This window comes from Sabethes cyaneus, chromosome 2 (genome assembly GCF_943734655.1).
Source record: "Sabethes cyaneus chromosome 2, idSabCyanKW18_F2, whole genome shotgun sequence".
NCBI lineage: Eukaryota > Metazoa > Arthropoda > Insecta > Diptera > Culicidae > Sabethes > Sabethes cyaneus.
The window spans coordinates 18039552-18058658 of NC_071354.1; the positions used below are offsets into that span (position 1 = coordinate 18039552).

General features: G+C 43.3%; 1 protein-coding gene across 1 annotated transcript in view; it reads left to right on the top strand.

Annotated features, from left to right (window-relative positions):
* Window positions 1–1744: 1744 nt before the first annotated feature.
* LOC128735146 (low-density lipoprotein receptor-related protein 1) overlaps window positions 1745–19107 on the top strand; it is a 33776-nt gene continuing 16413 nt past the window's right edge. The window contains exons 1-7 of the mRNA XM_053829642.1: window positions 1745–1790; window positions 4059–4169; window positions 13636–14145; window positions 14199–15348; window positions 15409–16395; window positions 16450–16722; window positions 16794–18830. Coding sequence (XP_053685617.1) covers window positions 1745–1790; window positions 4059–4169; window positions 13636–14145; window positions 14199–15348; window positions 15409–16395; window positions 16450–16722; window positions 16794–18830 — 5114 coding nt within the window. The remainder of the gene's footprint in view (window positions 1791–4058; window positions 4170–13635; window positions 14146–14198; window positions 15349–15408; window positions 16396–16449; window positions 16723–16793; window positions 18831–19107) is intronic.

A 19107-nucleotide genomic window follows, 5' to 3' on the forward strand; every position in this document is an offset into this window, starting at 1 on the left:
TCCCCGTTTCTTCTTCCCCTATTGATTTTGAAATGCATCTATGTGTGAATAACTTGTTCAAACAAGATCCATTTCGTATAATCGTCTTTGCGGCAATACTTCACAGTTGGCCTGGCCGAATAAACATTTGCAATATATCTCTGATATTTTGCAAATGTTAATACAGACAAGAAAATAATTTAAAATATTTCAATGATCAGAAATATTTTAAATTATTTCCAGGAATCCTTTATTGTGGCTGTGATGGCATTAATACGATAAGATAAGATAAGATAAGATAAAATTACTTCATTTCCAAAGGACAACTCCAAAGAAAAGCTAGAAAAGTATGTTTTGTCATACGGAAATTTTGATAACATTATTGGTTGTTTCTTAAAGTATAAATTCAAAAATTAATATCTCATGAACCAAGCTGCATAGAGCAAACAGTTTCTAATGAAAATGTAAGTAAATTTTCTAGAAAAAAAAGAAAAAAAAGCGTGACAAAAATTGGACAAGCACAAACGAAAGGAAAAACTTGACAGAACAGGAGGGACTTACAAAGAAAGAAAATGGAAAGAAAGAAAACGGGAGAAAAAAATGGAATACGTGGCAGAAAAAAAGAGAAAGAAAAAAATGACGAATGGAACGAACGAAAATGAAGAAAATGAGTTGGAAGAAGAAGATAAACAGGACAGAAAAGAAGAAAAAACGCGATAATAAAGAAGGAAAAGAAAAAGAGAAAATATCGTAATATCGAGAGAAAGAGAGAGAGAGAGAGAGAGAGAGAGAGAGAGAGAGAGAGAGAGAGAGAGAGAGAGAGTTGTGAAATGGGGCAATAGAACAGAAAAAGAAGAAATACCGATTCTACGATTACTTTATTTTTTCTATAGTTCATTATTTTCAATTTTTCAATAGTGCGCACTTAAGAATCAATAGTTTTCTTTATTTGGGTCGACGCATAGAAGATTTTCCGATTGATTGGTACGAAATTATTAAAAATCGATTAGGAAACCGCTAAATTATTAACGTTTTAAACTTGGCCACTTTTTGAGTGAGATTTTTTGTAATGACACCCTACCTAGCCAAGCCTCGCCGTTAGACGTAGTTCTATGTCAAAAACAACAATTGAATTCAATTCAATTCCTACAAAATTATTACGACGCGCCTTTACGTAAAATAATGATCCTCCTTTGCTAGTGACAGGGTTCATAGCTATAGCTATAGTATACTAACTCATATCATACGTACACGAATGTACGCAAATAAGATTTTATTTATAAATAGATTCGGTATAGAATTCAAATTTTATGGTGTTAAATACCAATCGACCCCAATGAAGCGAGCAAATTCACAAAACACATGTGAAACACTACACCAATCAGCTTGTGCTTGACCTATATCTCAACACGTGTCACGTTTCTCATCACTTTCGTAATCTTGAAGACAGTAGTAGCAAGGCGGCGACAGAACAAAGAGGGTTCAGCATAATTTAAACTGATTAATCAACTCCACCGATCGTCATCCCATCGTCGTTTACAAACAGAACGATTTGTTTACGTCGGGATTGATCCCGAACTGCTGGTGAACGAAGGACGGGAAGAACGGAAAAACCGCGGACACAAACAGTGTGGCAGCCAACCAAACAGATGTGTTTCAAAAAAATGGAAAAGAATACACAGAAAAATTATACGAACAACAGACGAATGATCAGACGAAAGAATGATGAATAGATTAATGAATGACGTGCTTGCTTCTGTGTAGAATGACAACAATGCCAACCGACAGCAACACAGTAATGACAACTGCCGGTTAACGCCCGGGAATCGAAATCTCTAAAGACTGAACTCGACTGAAGACCAGTTGAGGAGCTTCTACGACTCGTTATTAGAAATAAAAAAGAAAAGGAACGAAACAGATGTTTTAATATCAAAGGCAGATGAGAGAAAGCCTTTTCAATTGAGCAGCTTTTGTTGTTTTGCGCAATAGATGTTGTAAGTGCAAAAAAAATCCTTCTCAAGTATATCTTACTATGTGTAACAAGAGCCTTATGCAAAGGAGATTTAATTTGCTCGAAATACAAAGACTGAATGAAAATATACCGTGCTTTTTTTGTTTAAAATTTTGTTTAACTACACAGTTTAAAATTGTTTTTCAGAAACAGAATTTGAAAATGTATTATCGTACAGCTTTGCTACATAATCCGTCGAAAAGTTAAGGATTACTGTCTAAAACGCTTCCATGAACAGTTTTGTATAATTTCTTCTACCACTTAACTCAATTTGAAAACTCATGTGTTGCCCATCGGATCGGCATCCTCGCGTAGAATGCACAAACAAAACAAGCACCAACAAAGTGACATATAACGATGCGCTAATGCCAACTATTATGATGGATTTTATTGCTGTATCCTTCACAGGCGATTAAATCCGGCGATTTCTGGTTTCGGTCGAACGAATCACGCGATGCACCACAGTCAGTGACACGCGAGCATAATGACAGCAACGACATAGCGTGGCATAGCAGTCAAATAATGTTGATGAGGGGATTTTCGCTCTTCACTCGTCGATGATTGATGTGCATATATAGTTGTTAATGAGGTATTGACAAGCTAATAATTATGAATGGAAATAGCTTTGTGCGAACATGAATGCTTTTATTCTAAAAGTAGGTAGGAAATATTTCAGAGATTCTAATGGACATTTTGATACGATAATTTCCACAGCGTGAAATTTATGATAAGAAAAATAAATTTCAATCGTTCATTTGTTTTCACAATTATAGAAAATACCAAATTAACACTTAGGCATCACTTCTGGGTTCAGAATTTTGTTCTGTATATTTCAAACGTGAAAATCACAAAATCGGTGTTGGAAACGAGCAATGAAAGTCGTTTCAACTCAATGGATTTATTTTATTATCACAATTAATTTTAACTACCAAAAAAATGGCGAAATTCTGAACAATAAAAAACCTGCTGTAATGAAAATCCCTCTCGAGTCATTTCTAGTACGCGCATTTTCTTGCAATCTTCAATACATTTGTGGACAGTGTACCACTGAAACGATTATTATCATAACTTTTCTCATATATTCTGAATAATTTTCCCATGCAACAATTTCATTTGGAAATTCGAGCTATGCTACCACATGGTATTCGACCGAGACGGGAACAGGAGGCAGACAATTCCACCGGAATAACTTATCATCAAATAGTTATCGGTCACGTAGCTCGTAGCGATGCATGTAGCTCGTGCCAAAGGAATGAACAACGTCAGTGAGGGATCGAATATCGACCTGCTGATCGAAATATAATACTACCTACACAGGCACTTTCACGTTTGTCGACAGTACGGTTCATAACCTCGCACGAAAAGCCGATTAATTAAAAAGTTTCCATCCAACCAACATTGCCTCTTTTCGTGATACAATCAATGACAAGTTCCGGCGAAACTGTTCCTTGCTGTTTTAATTTGTGAGAGTGTCACCTACGTAATCGGTTTCGAATGTAATTTGCAGTAATTCGTCTGCAAAACTTTTAATTTTCATTCCCACTTAATACTGACAACCGTTTCAGTAATGTATGATATAAAACAACTCCTGTGCAGATATCGGTACTGATAATAGAAAATCTATGCTAGAGGTCGAACTCCACAAACACGTAAATAATAAATTAGATAATATTTCTTATTTCAGAGACTTTCAGCCTGCGGCTGATTCTCCTCTACGTAATATTTTATTTTACCACCATTTTCTATTAGAATACCATAAACCCCAGCCATACTGCATCGGAATTAAATTGTAATCAGTAGCTATGACAATATTTAACTCTCCCTCTGGCACACAAATTGCCGCGAGCTGTGTGGCAATCGGAATTGGTTTCATTTATTTTCATGTTCGTATCAGACAACTGTGTGGTGAAATATTGACAATTTTGCAAATTTACATTGACGTCTTTAACAGAGAGTTTCAACAAAAAATGCATTTCCAATAAACCCAGTACCATTAACGCTTTGACTTTTCATTGTAACCTAATAGGTTGGTAATTATTAACTAGTATTGCATTTTCATTCATTTCAGTTACCTGTCCTCGGTCACAGTTCACCTGTGGTGATGGAAAATGCATTCCACTGCACTGGAAATGTGATACCTACGCGGACTGCTCGGACGGTTCGGATGAAATTGACTGCAGTAAGTAACCACATGCCAAATTATTTTCGTTGTAAAGTTCATTTTTGTCTGAGACCGATTTTACAACAAAATGTTGGATTCGAAATTTCTAACTAGAGCAACTTTCTGAATTGTAGAGGAAAGGGATAAAGTGATCGAACATTGCGTTCGGTTTGTATGTAAATGTAAAAAGAATTCGCGCATATTCTCTAAACTAAACAGATTTAGGCTTTTCACAAAGAAATCTTCTACGTATTCTGTGAAGTATTCTGCGGATGTTTCGTGCAGATTAACTTACTTATGGAGCTGAGATCCACATATAAGAATTCTGCAGATGTGATTCCCGTGATTGTAATTACAATGACCAGAACCTATGAATCTGTAAGGTAATCGTTCTTGCTGAGGAACAGAAATGCTCGCGATACTTCAAGCTAATGTTTAACACCAATGCAACCATTCACTGAATCTTCGTAAACGATTTGAACAGGAAGATCGGGATATCCTCCCACCAGCCGTAATTCCGATGCAGTACGACCTTTGAAAATTTTCAAACTTTGTCGCTCTTCGTTACTCGGAACATTCGGCATGGACAAAGGCGACCAAATGAGGACATGGGATGGAGACTTGGTACCTGGAACTGCAAATCGCAAAATTTTTTTGGTGGCAACAGGGTGTTGCTCGACCAGTTAGAACCCCGAAAGTTTGGCATCGTGGCACTGCACGAGATCTGTCGTAAAGGCGAGCAGGTGTGGAGGATCCGTGGCGGCAAAGCCTAATTTTTCCAGAGCGGTGGAGCGACTAAAGAGCTGGGAACGGGCTTCGTAGTGTTGGGCAAATTGCAGGACTGGAAAGCGATCAATGAGAGGATGTGCGTGTTGAGGATAAAATGCCGTTTCTTCAACTACATCATCATAAACGTATATTGGTCACAGGAAGGTAGACCCGATGAGAAGGAAGCGTTTTATGCCCAGCTGGAGGCAACGTACGACAAGTGCTCACGACAGGACATCAAGATCGTCAAGATCAAGATCAAGATGTGCGGCGTATGCTCTTTGATCGAAGCGTCTTACGGAAGGAAAAGTAGGCTCGATGCGAGAGTGCCAGAAGCTATGCAGTCTTTAAAAATCCTGTAAAACATTCTTCTCAACAGCAAACTAATTAGCAGAAATCATACTGTACGCAAACTTTTGAAAGCCATTAGAAAGTTACTTGTGTTACATGAATACTTAGTTAAATTAATTAATTAATTAATTCGGAAGAAAATTCTGTAACCTAAGCATTAAATATATTGCTTAAATAAATGGTTTTCTGCATAATAACTTGGCCTTTCTCCAGAGGCGAGTGAACCTCTTAGGTTTGAAACTTCTCTAATAAAAAAATTGCTTGGCCCCCCCAAACGAAAATCCTGGCTACGTCACTGCCTCCCACGTCGTGAAATGGCACAGATGGACGACGACTGAGCGTAGTTCTTCTTTCGTGGACGCAACCTAGTCTGATGATGAACTTCAAAAAAAGAAAAATACGCTGATTCTCTGCACCCGAAAGAGATAGAAATGTCATTTCTTCAGCAAATTTGTTTGCATTTATATTGTCTACAACTTTGCCGAAGAAACTATGTCTGTGTTTTCCAACACAAAAAGTTTTTTTTATCATTTAGCGAATTTGTTTATTCAATCCGGGTTGGAACTAAATGAATATCCAGCAGATAGGAGCAAATGAACACAAAAAATTCTTCCGGTTCCAATCCGGATTGAATAAACAAATTCGCTAATAGTAAGCCATGAGTAACTTTTGACAGTTTCAAATTATGGGGCTATTCCAACGAACAAAAGTTCCGAAGCACTATATTGCTAAAATGAAAGCAAAAGACGGTAGAGAAAAAGTTCCAGTTTTCACCCTTTTAGACTTTTAGATTTGATCGGCTTTTTATCCCGATTTTGTCAGTCTTTAAATTTTGTTTAACTTTTGTGCTTATAAACATGATTTATAAAACTTTTCAGCCTGCTTGAAACTATTCTGATTCTCTAGAGAGAGTTAAAATAGAAAAACTGATATTAACGATTTTTCATTGATGAGAAATAGGATTTTTCTATCTTTGGTGAAGAGATAGAAGGTTACTGTCTTCAGCAAAATTTTTTTGTAATAATATGCTGTAAAACTTTGCAGAACACATAAATGTATTATATTTAAACTGAAGAAAAATAAATTTTTTATTTCACTTTTAGGGGGATTAATCAAAATTTATAATTTCACTGGACGATAGAACTTTTAATTTTAAGAAAGTCTTCCGAAGGTTCCATAAACCTAAACCCAAGTTTTTCCGCACAAAGCTAATGCGCACCAAAAAAGGTTCTGGACCAGTGTGCTGTGCCCGGTTGATTGAGCTTTCGGTTGACCAATTGAGGGTTAAAATTTAATTTTTAGTATTTTTAGAAATCTTTGATATTACAAGGTCTTAAGTCTTGAATTTTGAAAAAATCTTCGAAAAAAAAATTTTCCGATTTTGTCAGTTTCTCCATTTTGTCAGCCCAAAATTCAACATGGGACTGACAAAATCGGATCATTACTCTACTACCTTACTTGGGTTGTGATACCTATATCCCACTTAAGGGTCTACCATCTTAAGTTTAGCTTGCGCGATACAGCGCTTAATATTTAGGTGCTCGCTTTGAGTCAGGCGCTGTTTGAGCTGCTCCTTAGCTGGGGAAAAGACGCTAAGTTCGCACCTCCTAGCTCAGCTGCTCCAGTAATTCTTCTTCTGAGTAATTGCCATTTGATTGCCTGCTTTTTCAACTTCTTGGGTATAATTTTTATACGGGAAACGCAGCAAAAATATTTCCGTTTATTGTATGTTAAAATCTGCTTTGATATGGATTAAATGTTTTCTTAATATAAAATGGGCGAATTGTGGTGTTGTTAGCCTAATGAAAAGAAAACAGTTTCTACCGGTCTCCGAAAGAGACAAGTAGTTTACTGTTACGTAGCGATGTAAATTTCGATTTGCCAGATTGGGACGCTGAGTGACCCTATCGAAGTCTTTTGTCCATTGAGGAGTTTAGTGGATTAAATATTTGGTGCACATTCTCGAGAAAAGCAGATGTTTCTCAAGCCGAACTGCTGACAACTAGTGTATTTTAATTTGCAGCGTATTCTGCGCAATTTCTCTCAATTTCATACCGCCCAGTTAGCTTCGAGATACGATGCTGGTCTTATCAAGCCAGTCGTCGTATGTTCGAATCTCGGTTATGCGGCGCTTGCTATATAGAGTCAATGATAATAAATAGACAGGTTAGGAGGAAAGACGTATTTGATTATAATAGTAAGGAAAACTGATACAACAAACTATGTGCTCATGGCAACTACACCACGTGGTTGAAAATTTTCAATGCAACGAAACGAACGGTGTGACGTAGTTCCCGAGCGCTTCGATTGCTTTTACTGTATGATACAGGCTGGGTACCAATACGCTTGTACGATCTGCCTAACCTGTGCTTTATTATCATTGATATAGAGTCAGTAGGACCTTTGCACTAGCCTCGTAATTGGTACTATTCTCTAACAGCCGGCTGCGAAATCTGTCGATATAGAAGTGTCAAGTCTTAGAAAGACGTTAAGCCCAACGCTTTGCTTTCTACTCAATTGACTGAAATTTTTGGAGAGTTTTAGTAGAATACGAAATTCTACTATTAATATTTATTCGCGACAGATACGTATTTCGCCAACGACTTGCAGGCTTCATCCAGTGTCTGTATTCCGAACGGCATCGAGCAGAAGTCAACAGTGGGACAGAAAGCGTTGAATACGTTACAGGATACCGAGCATCAATTGCCATCGTCGGTAAGCCTATTCGGATCAGCCAACAGTTGTTTCGTGTTATCTTTGTCGTCTGAATGTACAAAACAGGTTAACAGGAAACTAGCAGTCATTAACTTTTCGTCGGAGAGCTCAATTTCGAAAGCAGTTTTTGGGCTCTAATACGGGGTTTTGTTTATAAAAATCACAGCGAATATACACTGTTATTGCTGAGGCCGGAGGGGCCTCAGCTGAGTCCACCCCAGGTTCCTGGTCGAACCACTGGGAACCGTGTAGGGGCTGGGCTCTCACGGCCTCTTCTCTGGCTAGCTCGGCTGTGAGGAGCACGAAGGCTCTCAGAGTCGGCTCCGGGTCTACTTTTCGATCAAGGAATCAAAACACTACTCATAACTACTTACAAAACTACTTTTATTCCCTAATTTACAAACTCACTGGTTCTCTGCTTCCTACGTGGTCGGCCGACCAATTCACACGATGATACTGCATTCTCAATGGGACGACAGCAAGCGCAGCATTAAATCCAACAGCTATCTTAATTGTACCCAGGCCCGTCACGGCCTCTGGTTAGAGCGCTCGTGACCTCGTAAACGGGGTTAGACGGCAGGTATTGTAGAAATTTCGGTGGTCTACTGCAACACTGGTCCGGTGTACCCAGGCCCGTCACAGCCTCTGGCGCGAGTGCATGTGACCTCGAAGGCGGAGTACGTCCGCGAGTGTGGAGTAAGCTCTTACGTCGAAACAGAATCGATACTGATCCCAGGCCCGTTACAGCTTCTTGCTAGAACGCACGTAACCTCGAAGGCGGGGATTGTTCGAAGATGTGGTGTATATGAGATTCTTCTTCTTCTTCAGCAGCATAGAGCCGGGGTGGCTCGTGCTGTTTCAAGCACTCGTCTCCATTCAACTCGGTCTTGGGCCACTCGTCGCCAATTTCCTAGTCGTTTCAGAAGTCGCAAATCGCTTTCGACTTGGTCGAGCCATCGTGTACGTTGGGCCCCCCTGTTCCTGGTGCCGGTGGGGTTGTTGAAGAGGACTATTTTCGTCGCACTGTCGTCCGGCATCCTTACGACGTGTCCGGCCCACCGTAGCCTGCTAACTTTCGCTAGATGTACGATGGGAGTCTCCCCAAGCAGTGCCTGTAGCTCGTGATTCATACGCCTCCGCCACTCTCCGCTTTCAGTTTGTACTCCGCCAAATATCGTCCGCAGCACTTTCCGCTCAAACACGGCAAGGGCGCGTATGTCCTCCGTAAGCAGCGTCACGGCTGCAAGTCCATAAAGAACTACCGGTCTAATAATGGTTTTGTACATTGTTAGCTTCGTGCGGCGACGTATGCTTCCTGATCGTAGCGTTTTACGAAGGGCAAAGCAGGCCCGATTTCCCGCTTGGATGCGCCGCTGGATCTCCTTACTAGTGTTGTTGTCCGCGGTCACCAGCGATCCCAAATACACGAACTCTTCTACCACTTCTAGTTCGTCGCCGTCAACGGTTACCGTCCGTGGGAGGCACGCATTTGTTTCCTTTGAGCCTCTTCCTTTCATGTATTTGGTCTTCGACGCATTTATTTTTAGCCCAATTCTCCTAGACTCCACTTTCAGTCTGGCGTAGACTGCCTCCGCCGTCGCAAAGTTCCTGGCAATGATATCGAAGTCATCTGCAAAGCCTAGAAGTTGGCTACTCTTGGTAAAAATCGTGCCTCTCGTTTCGATGCCCGCTCGTCGGATCAACCCCTCAAGAGCGATGTTGAACAGCATGCAGGATAGACCGTCACCTTGTCTCAACCCTCGTCGCGTCTCGAAGGGACTCGAGAGTGTCCCAGAGATGCGTACGAAACACATCACTCGATCCAATGTAGCTCTGATCAGTCGCGTCAGTTTGTCCGGAAAACCGTATTCGTGCATTATCTGCCATAGCTTGTCTCGATCGACTGTATCGTATGCTGCTTTGAAATCAATAAAGATGTGATGCGTGGGCATGTTGTACTCCTGACATTTCTGCAAGATCTGTCGGATAGTAAAAATTTGGTGCGTAGTTGCGCGAGCCCCCATGAAACCCGCCTGATAATTCTCTACGAAACCTTGTGCTATCGGTGACAGCCGGCGTAACAGGATATGGGAGAGTACCTTGTAGGCGGCGTTTACCAGCGTTATACCACGGTAGTTGCAGCAGTCTAGCCGATCACCCTTTTTGTAGATGGGACAAACCACTCCTTCCATCCATTCCTCCGGTAGCTTTTCCTCCTCCCAAATCCTAGAAATAACCCAGAGTAGAGCCTTTGCTAGCGTTTCTCCGCCATGTTTATAAAGCTCTGCCGGTAGGCGGTCCTTCCCAGCGGCTTTATTGGTCTTCAGCAGCCTGATTTCTCGTTTGACTTCTTGGAGATCAGGTGCTAGGACATCACTATCTTCCATGGGCGCTCCTAGGTTAATTTCCGTTCCGCCTCCTTCAGCGACTTCGCCATTGAGGTGTTCATCGAAGAACTGCTTCCACCTGTCGACCACCTCGCGCTCGTTTGTAATTAGATTCCCTCCCTCGTCCCTACACATGTCAGGTTTCGGTGTGTAGCCCTTTCGAGTTTTGTTCACCTTCTCATAAAACTTGCGCGTGTCATTAGCTCGGAATAGTTGCTCTAATTCTTCACGATCTCTGTCCTCCTTTTGGCGCTTTTACCTCCTCAGGATCGTGGTCAACTGGTTCCTAGCTCGTCGATACTTGGCCAGGTTCTCTCTAGTGGCAATACTTAGATAATTTCTCCAAGCATTTTTTTTCTCTTCCACCGCTTGTTGGCATTCCCCATGAAACCAATCATTTTGTGTACTCCGAGGCTCAATACCTAGTGCCGCGGTAGCGGCCTCTCCGATGGCCGAGCGTATTCTGCCCCAACCGTCTTCGAGGTTTGAAGCACCTAACTCCTCGGAAGATGGCAGTGCCTCATTTAGTACTCGCGCGTAGTTCTTGGCAGCTTGTGGGTTGTCTAGCTGCCTGATGTTCAGCCGAGGAGGGCGGCTTTGACGTGTCCGGTATACGGTGGACAGCTTTGAGCGCACATGTACTGCTACTAGGTAATGGTCAGAATCGATATCCGCACCCCGACGGGAGCGTACGTTCGTGATGTTAGAGAAGAACCGGCCCTCTATGAGAACGTGGTCAATTTGGTTCATTGTACGTTGGTTAGGTGATCTCCAGGTGGCTTTGTGGATATCCTTGCGCGGGAAAAAGGTGCTTCGGATCACCAGGCCTCGGGAAGCTGCGAAGTTTATACATCGTTGGCCGTTATCGTTTGTGTCGGTGTGCAGGCTATGGGGTCCTACCACCGGTCTATACATTTCTTCCCTACCGACCTGGGCGTTCATATCCCCGATGACGATCTTGATGTCCCGTGACGAGCAGCTGTCGTACGTTGCCTCCAGCCTCGCGTAGAACGCTTCTTTCTCATCGTCGGGTCTACCCCAGCTAGCACCAACTCGTATATCAATGTGCGAAAACTATCGTAAATATCTCCTAACAAACTCGAAATCGTAACTAAAGCTGGATAAAGTGGGATCAGCTTGATTTTTTGTCGTATATAATGATAATGACTGACTTACATACGATTTTCAGCACAAAATCGTAGAATAGTACGGAGCGACTCGCGCTTAATCGGTTATTATCGTATATAAATACTTATATAGTCGTAACGCTCAAAATTATTCGTAATCACGTATATCGCCTCCAAAATAGTACGGATATGCCAATTTTGCGCATGAAATACGTTTTATTTAGCATGTATATCTGTACGTAACGCTGTTTTTTACCTTTTTATACATATGAAAATGCTAGCTGGGACCTTCGTGCGGGCAGTGCACGTTAATGATGCTATAATTGAAGAAACGGCCCTTTATCCTCAATACACACATTCTCTCGTTGATCGCCTTCCAATCAATCACGCGATCCTGCATTCCGCCCAGCACTACAAAGCCCGTTCTCAGTTCGTTGGTAGCGCCACCGCTCTGGTAAAACTGAGCCTTTCCGCCACGGATCTTCCATACCTTCTCTCCTTTGCGACAGATTTCCTGCAGAGCTACGATGCCGAGTTTGCGGGGTTCCAGCAGTTCAATCAGCACCCGCTCGCAACCTGCGAAATTTAGCGATCTGCAGTTCCAAGTCCCGAGTCTCCATTCGTCGTCCTTATTCCGTCGCCTAGGTCGATGCCGAATATTCCGCTCCGAATATGCTTGAATGTTGTTAGTTTAAGTTTAGTTTAGGTGTGTAACCGTACTGGGGCAACACTACCGAGTCTCGCGATGGGGCTGCCATCTCATAGTGCCGAGACGCACTATACCTCCTTCCCGGTTAGAATACGACCTTAGTTTTCACCGGGGTTGGTTACCCGATCTCCGCTAAGGTTGCTCGTATTCCGGCAGGTACCACGAGGAGGTCGGGATCGGAGTTGCTGGATAAGAGGCTAACGACCACTATGGGGTCTATATTCCGCATTATCCAGCCGTTTACCAACCGTGTATATGAGATGTCCGGATGATTATCTGGGGCCACGTGTGCCAAGTGGCTGCATACGTGTACGTTTTCGCCAACGAATACCGGTTCCGTTCCAGCTTTTCGGCTGCTACTATGCTCTCGGCTGTTACGATAATAATGGGTCCTAGTACGAAAAGATAATTGTTCTTTAGCGTGGAATCGTGCAGGGTAGGGTGCAACTCGCCCTAAACTTTGCCCCTGATCATACCTGACTGGAACACTAGATGATTTAATCTCCTTTTGGAGTTTATCACACATCTATTGTCACTTTTATACTTCGTACTGGCACCTTTTATAATTATAAAAATATATTATGCAGCGAGTTAGATTTTTACACCTCGCTCTATCGACTACTTGATCTGAAGTAATCGACTCTCATTTTTCCATGACTAACCGGATCCTTTTCGTAGTAAGTTCAGGCTCTTTTAGCCACTGAACTGCAATTTTATTTTGCGTTTTGCAACGCCCTCTATTTTAGATGGAGGTCTATGGGAGTTTCGTTAAGCACAGTGAGCTTTCCTAACCTGCTTAATTTTGATAACTCGGAGGAATTTTAATTTAGCTTTAATCGTTTCCTAATGTATATATTTCATTTAGTCTCTAGGATTTTAAGTTTACTTATGTTCATTTTAATTTATAACAATATTATTTTAACAGCAAATTAAACGCGTACCCAACCTACCTCTAAAATTATATAAATCAATTCATACCGAACTCCAGTATACTGCTATCTAGTTGCGTTTTTCTGCAACCGCACCTATGGGTATAGGGTAAAGATGTGAAACGGTAACAATTTTCATGAACAGAAGTTTTGTTTCAAACAAAAAACTGCTTTTGAAATTGGCAGAATCGGTGACGACTAATTTCACCTTATGCAGCAAACTATTTTATGCAAATGGCATCGAGTTTAATAGGTATTAGTAATATCTCAAACACTAGATATGAGTCTGGTTTCCCAATGATATAATGCAGTTATATCCATTTCCAATACATTTTCCTCGACAGAGAAAACTGCTCGAAAACCATTTCACCACCAAGCAGTGAGGCAGAATGACTTCAATTAAAGGTGGCACAACGAACCTGAAACTCACCTTACATCGAAGCTCGCTTGTAAATGATTCAGCTGGCTATAATTTGTTTCTCTCTCCTATTTTTTCAGGCAAAGCGCACAAGTGCAAGGAGGAACAGTTCCAATGCAAGCTGACCAACAAGTGTATCCCCCGGGGCTGGACCTGCGACGGGGATGCCGACTGCGGGGTGGTGGAGAAGTATCGCACCCTGGACGTGTCCGACGAGGACACCGAGCTGTGCCGCAGCTCGAAGCACTGTCTTCCAACGCAAACCGTTTGCAGCAACGGCAAGTGTTTAGATATAGAGAAATTCTGCGACGGAGCCTGGGACTGCTCGAACGACGAGCTGAATTGTCCCGTCAACGATACCGCCGAGTGTGATGCACTGAAGTGTTCCTACGACTGCCGACAGACACCGAACGGGCCGCGGTGCTTTTGTGCGAAGGGAAACCAACCGAACGGGAGCGTGTGTGAGGATTTTGACGAGTGCCAAATCGAAGGAATATGCGACCAGATTTGCAAGAACCTACCCGGCTCGTACAAGTGTACCTGTGCGACCGGATATGTGCGAAACGGTAACAAGTGCCTGGCTGTGAACGGTAAGAGGGTCTGTTGGTTTATCATTTGTATGTTAAAACGTTTCTTTTTGCAGCTCCAAAAGAAGAGCCCGCATCGTTACTCTTTGCCACCCCAAATGACGTGCGTAAATTCGCTGTGATCAACGGAACTGCCAGCGAGCATGCCAACTCCTCTAGCATTAACCTACCGATCAGCAACGTTCAAGCGCTGGAAATGTACCATCGAAACCGAACCTTTTGTCTGATTCGGTTGCAGACGAGTGCCATTTTTGAGTGTTACAGCGTAGATAATGTGACACTCAAGTGGCAGATGCCACTTCCAGACTTATTTCCAAACATCGATTCCATCGATCATATAAGTATTGATTGGATTTCCGGAAATTGGTACTTTCTAGACGATCAACAGGAGATTATATTTGTCTGCTCCGGGCAGATGAAGCACTGCTCAATCATACATGAGAACGATTTGGCTAAACCTCGGGGGATGGCTCTGGATCCAACAAAGGGTTTTATGTTCTTCACCAAATGGGGCAGCTCGCTGGCGAGCGTTGAACGATCGTTTCTCGACGGAGGAAATAGGTCTTCAATCGTCCTGAAAAAAATTGTCTACCCACACGGGGTAGCTCTGGATTTGGCCCTCCAGCACGTTTACTGGGTTGACACCTATCTGGATTCGATCGAACGAACCGACTACGATGGAAACCATCGGTGGTTTATGAAAAAGTCAGCAAATTTTATGATCAACCTTCAATCGCTGCACACAGTTAACGTATTTGAGTCTACGGTCTATCTAGCGTCCTGGAAGAATCGTTCGCTGATAGCGATGGATAAGTTCTCCTCCGAATTGAAGCTAGTAGCAACGGGCGTTTCGCGTGCCTTTCATCTGCACGTTTTCCACCGTCAGAAACAACCGGAGGTTGCTCATCCGTGCCGCAATCAGAACGGCGGCTGCGATCAACTTTGCATAACCTCGTGGAAGAAAACGGTTGCCATCGGTCAGTGTCTGTGCTCGCCCGGCTACCGATTGAAGACGAAGGATCACTGCGTGCTGATTAAACGACCAACCTTCTTGCTTTATTCCCAAGCAAACCCCGGTATGATCCGAGGCATTCCACTAGGAATAAAATCGCAGGAAGCGATCGTACCGGTTACGAACCTTGGCAGGGATATTACATTCGACTATCACATCGAGGAGCAGCTGATCTACTTTGCCCATTACGATAAGTAAGTTAGTATTTTTTGACTGATGTTGTAACTTATTAAGTAATTTTGTTCTTCTCACAGAGCACAATCGAAGTTTTCGATAGAAAGCCAACGATTGGATGGGACCGGTCGCGAAAAGCTATGGGAAGCGGAAGGTTCCTGCGATGATCTGGCGTATGACTGGGTTGGTCACAACCTGTTCTACACCAACTCCGAAAGAAGTCGAATAACGGTGCTTAAACTGGGTCCAAAACCTTACGCTCGAATTATTTTACGAGATGTGATCCACCCAGAATCGATCGTGCTTGACCCAAAGAAAGGCTTCATGTATTGGACCTCATGGGATCCCATGGGAAGCAAAATCGAGAAGGCCTGGATGGATGGTCATTCGAGGGAAACTTTGGTTGACAATCGAGACCTGCCGATGATTTGGCCTACTTCGTTGGTGATCGATCAGGTGCAGAAGCGACTCTACTGGTGCGACTCGCGAACGGGAATGATCGAAAGCGTTTCCCTGGATGGTTCGGAGAGAAATCTTTTGTACGACGGACGAGGACGGGATCACACTCCGATCGCCATCGGAGTGCACAAACAAAAGGTTTACTTCTCCGACAATGTCAAAGGTAATATCGAAATGTTGAATCTGAGCGATCAAGGCTCGATCGAGACGGTTGCGATCGAAAAGCCTCCGATTTTTGGAATTAAAATTTTCGATAACCTTACCCAGTATAATAACAATCGAAAGGTGCTTTGTGACGAGTGTTCGTGGATTTGTTTGAACACGCCCGTCCTGCCGGAATGTGTCTGCGAAGAATCGTTCATGCTTAATGAACAGAAAACGGCTTGTGTTCCAGTGTCTTCCGTTACGACCAGCCCGTTCAAGTGTCCCAACGGAACTAATTTTCTCTGTAAGAATGCAGTGCAATGCATCGATCAGCGATTCACGTGCGACGGTGATCGAGATTGCGACGATGGGAGTGATGAAGAGCAAACACCGGATGGTCCGTGCAATGCCAACTGCGATCTGGAACATAACTTCAAATGTGACGATCAGAGATGTATCAATAGGTAAACTATAAACTATTAAAACATTATCAGTTTAATCACTAAAATTTGTTACAGATCCCTGGTGTGCGATGGAACGGTGAACTGTATCGACGAAACCGACGAAGACTACAGCAACTGTCCGAATATGACGTGCATCGACAAGTTCTTCCAGTGCGAAATCAGTCGGAGATGCATCCCAAAGAGTTGGGTCTGCGATCGGCATCCGGACTGCGGACCGAACGATCATTCGGACGAACCGGAAAAGTGTTACAAATGCGAGGAGTTCGTCTGTAAGAATGGAGCCTGCGTTTCATTTGAAATGCTCTGCGATGGAGTCAATAATTGCGGGTAAACTGATGTGGCCATCAAGCGAACACGGAAGGTCGATCGAACGGCTAACGATAGTGTTTCTTTTTCAGTGACAACTCAGACGAGGCACAATGCGACGTGGAATGTAAGCCCAGCGAGTTCTACTGCAGTCCGTACGGATGTATCGATCGATCGCTGATGTGCGATCCGAAGCTGAACTGTTTGAACGCATACGGGGATTGTGATCAACGGATCAATGGCACTGTGGAAGGTGAGGGCGCCGTGTTTCCAACTGGATTGATAAAAACCGACGCTGAAGTGATGGCATTATGTGAACAGGATGTTACCGTGGTGTGCGGAATGGATAAAGATTGTGTCAAGTCTTTCCAGAAGCAGTGCGAAAATGTGAAGCTCCCCGTTTACAATGAAACCGTAGTTTGTCTGCATCCGGATCGGATTTGCAGAATGACAAACACGTGCATTAAAATGACTCAACTTTGCGATGGAAGAATGGACTGTCCGGACAACACGGATGAGGGGTTTCGTTGTAAAGATAATATTTGCAATGGAACGAGCGAATGTTCACATTTGTGTCACAATGCTCCCGAAGGATACGTTTGTTATTGCCCGAACCACTTGTTTCTGCAACCTAACGGAAAAGATTGCCTGGTCGATCATGCCTGTGAACATTGGGGAACATGTTCGCAAATCTGCTCTCCGAATGGCAAACACTACCGTTGTGGCTGTAAGGAAGGTTACACGCTTACGTTTGATAAATTCACCTGCAGAAGTAATAACGCAGACGCACCTCATGTGATATTCAGTAATCGTCAGGAGATCAGAGGTGTTGATTTGAACACGCTGGCCGTGAAAAATTTCTACACATCACTGCGAAACACAATTGCGCTAGATTTCCTGTGGAAAAATGATTCCGTACAGATCTTCTGGACGGATGTGCTCGATGATAAGATATTCAGAGGAACGTTAAGTGGGGATTCGCTGAGTAACGTTGAGGCTGTTGTGCAGTCCGGTTTGTCGACAGCTGAAGGCCTAGCGGTCGACTGGATCGGAATGAATCTCTATTGGATCGATAGTAATTTGGACCAAATCGAAGTCGCCAAAACCAATGGCAGCTACCGAAGAACCTTGGTTGCAGGAGATATGGTCAATCCAAGAGCTATTGCTCTAGACCCGATGGAAGGATTGCTTTTCTGGACAGATTGGGAGGAAGGCGCTCCAAGGTTGGAGCGTTGCACCATGGCTGGAGAGTCTCGAACGACTATCAAGTACGTCGGACCGGATGGTGGTTGGCCTAATGGAATTACCTTGGATTACGTCCTGAAGCGCGTCTACTGGATCGACGCACGTTCCGACTCGATCCACACCATAAACTACAACGGCGAAGATCACCACTTGGTAATCAAAGATCAGGAAGTTCTTTCGCATCCCTTCAGCATAACTTTGTTCGACAATTACGTCTACTGGACCGACTGGCGAACGAATTCTGTCATTCGAGCTAATAAATGGAACGGCTCCGATATCACTGTTATCCAACGAACCCAGAGTCAACCGTTTGGCATTCAAATTCTCCATTCCAGCCGGCAACCTCAAAACCGTTCCAGCAATCCATGTGCGGAGAATAATGGAGGTTGCTCTCACCTGTGTCTGCTGAGTGTCAACCAGACCTACCAGTGTGCCTGCCCTCATGTAATGCGGCTGGACAACAATCGAAAGCGCTGTATTCCGAACGAAGAGATCCTTCTCTTTGTCATGTCCAACGAAATCCGGGGCGTTGATTTGCAGCAGCCAAATCACTACACCATCCCTACCATCAGCCATCAGACGCAGGTGGTCCATCCGACGGTGCTGGACTACGACATTTCCGAAGCCCGCCTGTACTGGAACGATCAACCGTTGAACGAAATCAAGTCGTCGGTGCTGGCGACGGGACCGATCGAAACCATACTCGATACGGACATTGCGCAATCGCTTGGATTCGCCGTTGATTGGATTTCCCGGCTGCTGTTCGTTTCCACCGGAACCGAGAGTAATAGTCGAATTTTGGCCTGCAACATGAAGGGCGAATTCATTACGGAAGTATTGACGAATCTCACGCTGGTCAACAGTATGGTTGTGCATCCTTCCAAGTGAGTAGTTTTTTTTTCTAATTTGTTTCCTTCTTCAATAAACCCAGATTGAGCATACGGGCGCAAGGCGTAGTACGCTGTCGGCGTGCAAACGTCTAGCGTAATGGACGTGAGGCATAATGAATAAAGGGCTTAATAGATTTGAGCCCGAATGGAAGTGGGGCCGAATAGGCGTGAAACCAAATTGACGAAAAATCAAATAGAAGTGAGGCTGAATTGACATAATTACTTCTTGTCGCTCACTTCTCGTTTCTCGCGTCTAACTTTTTACTTTTTA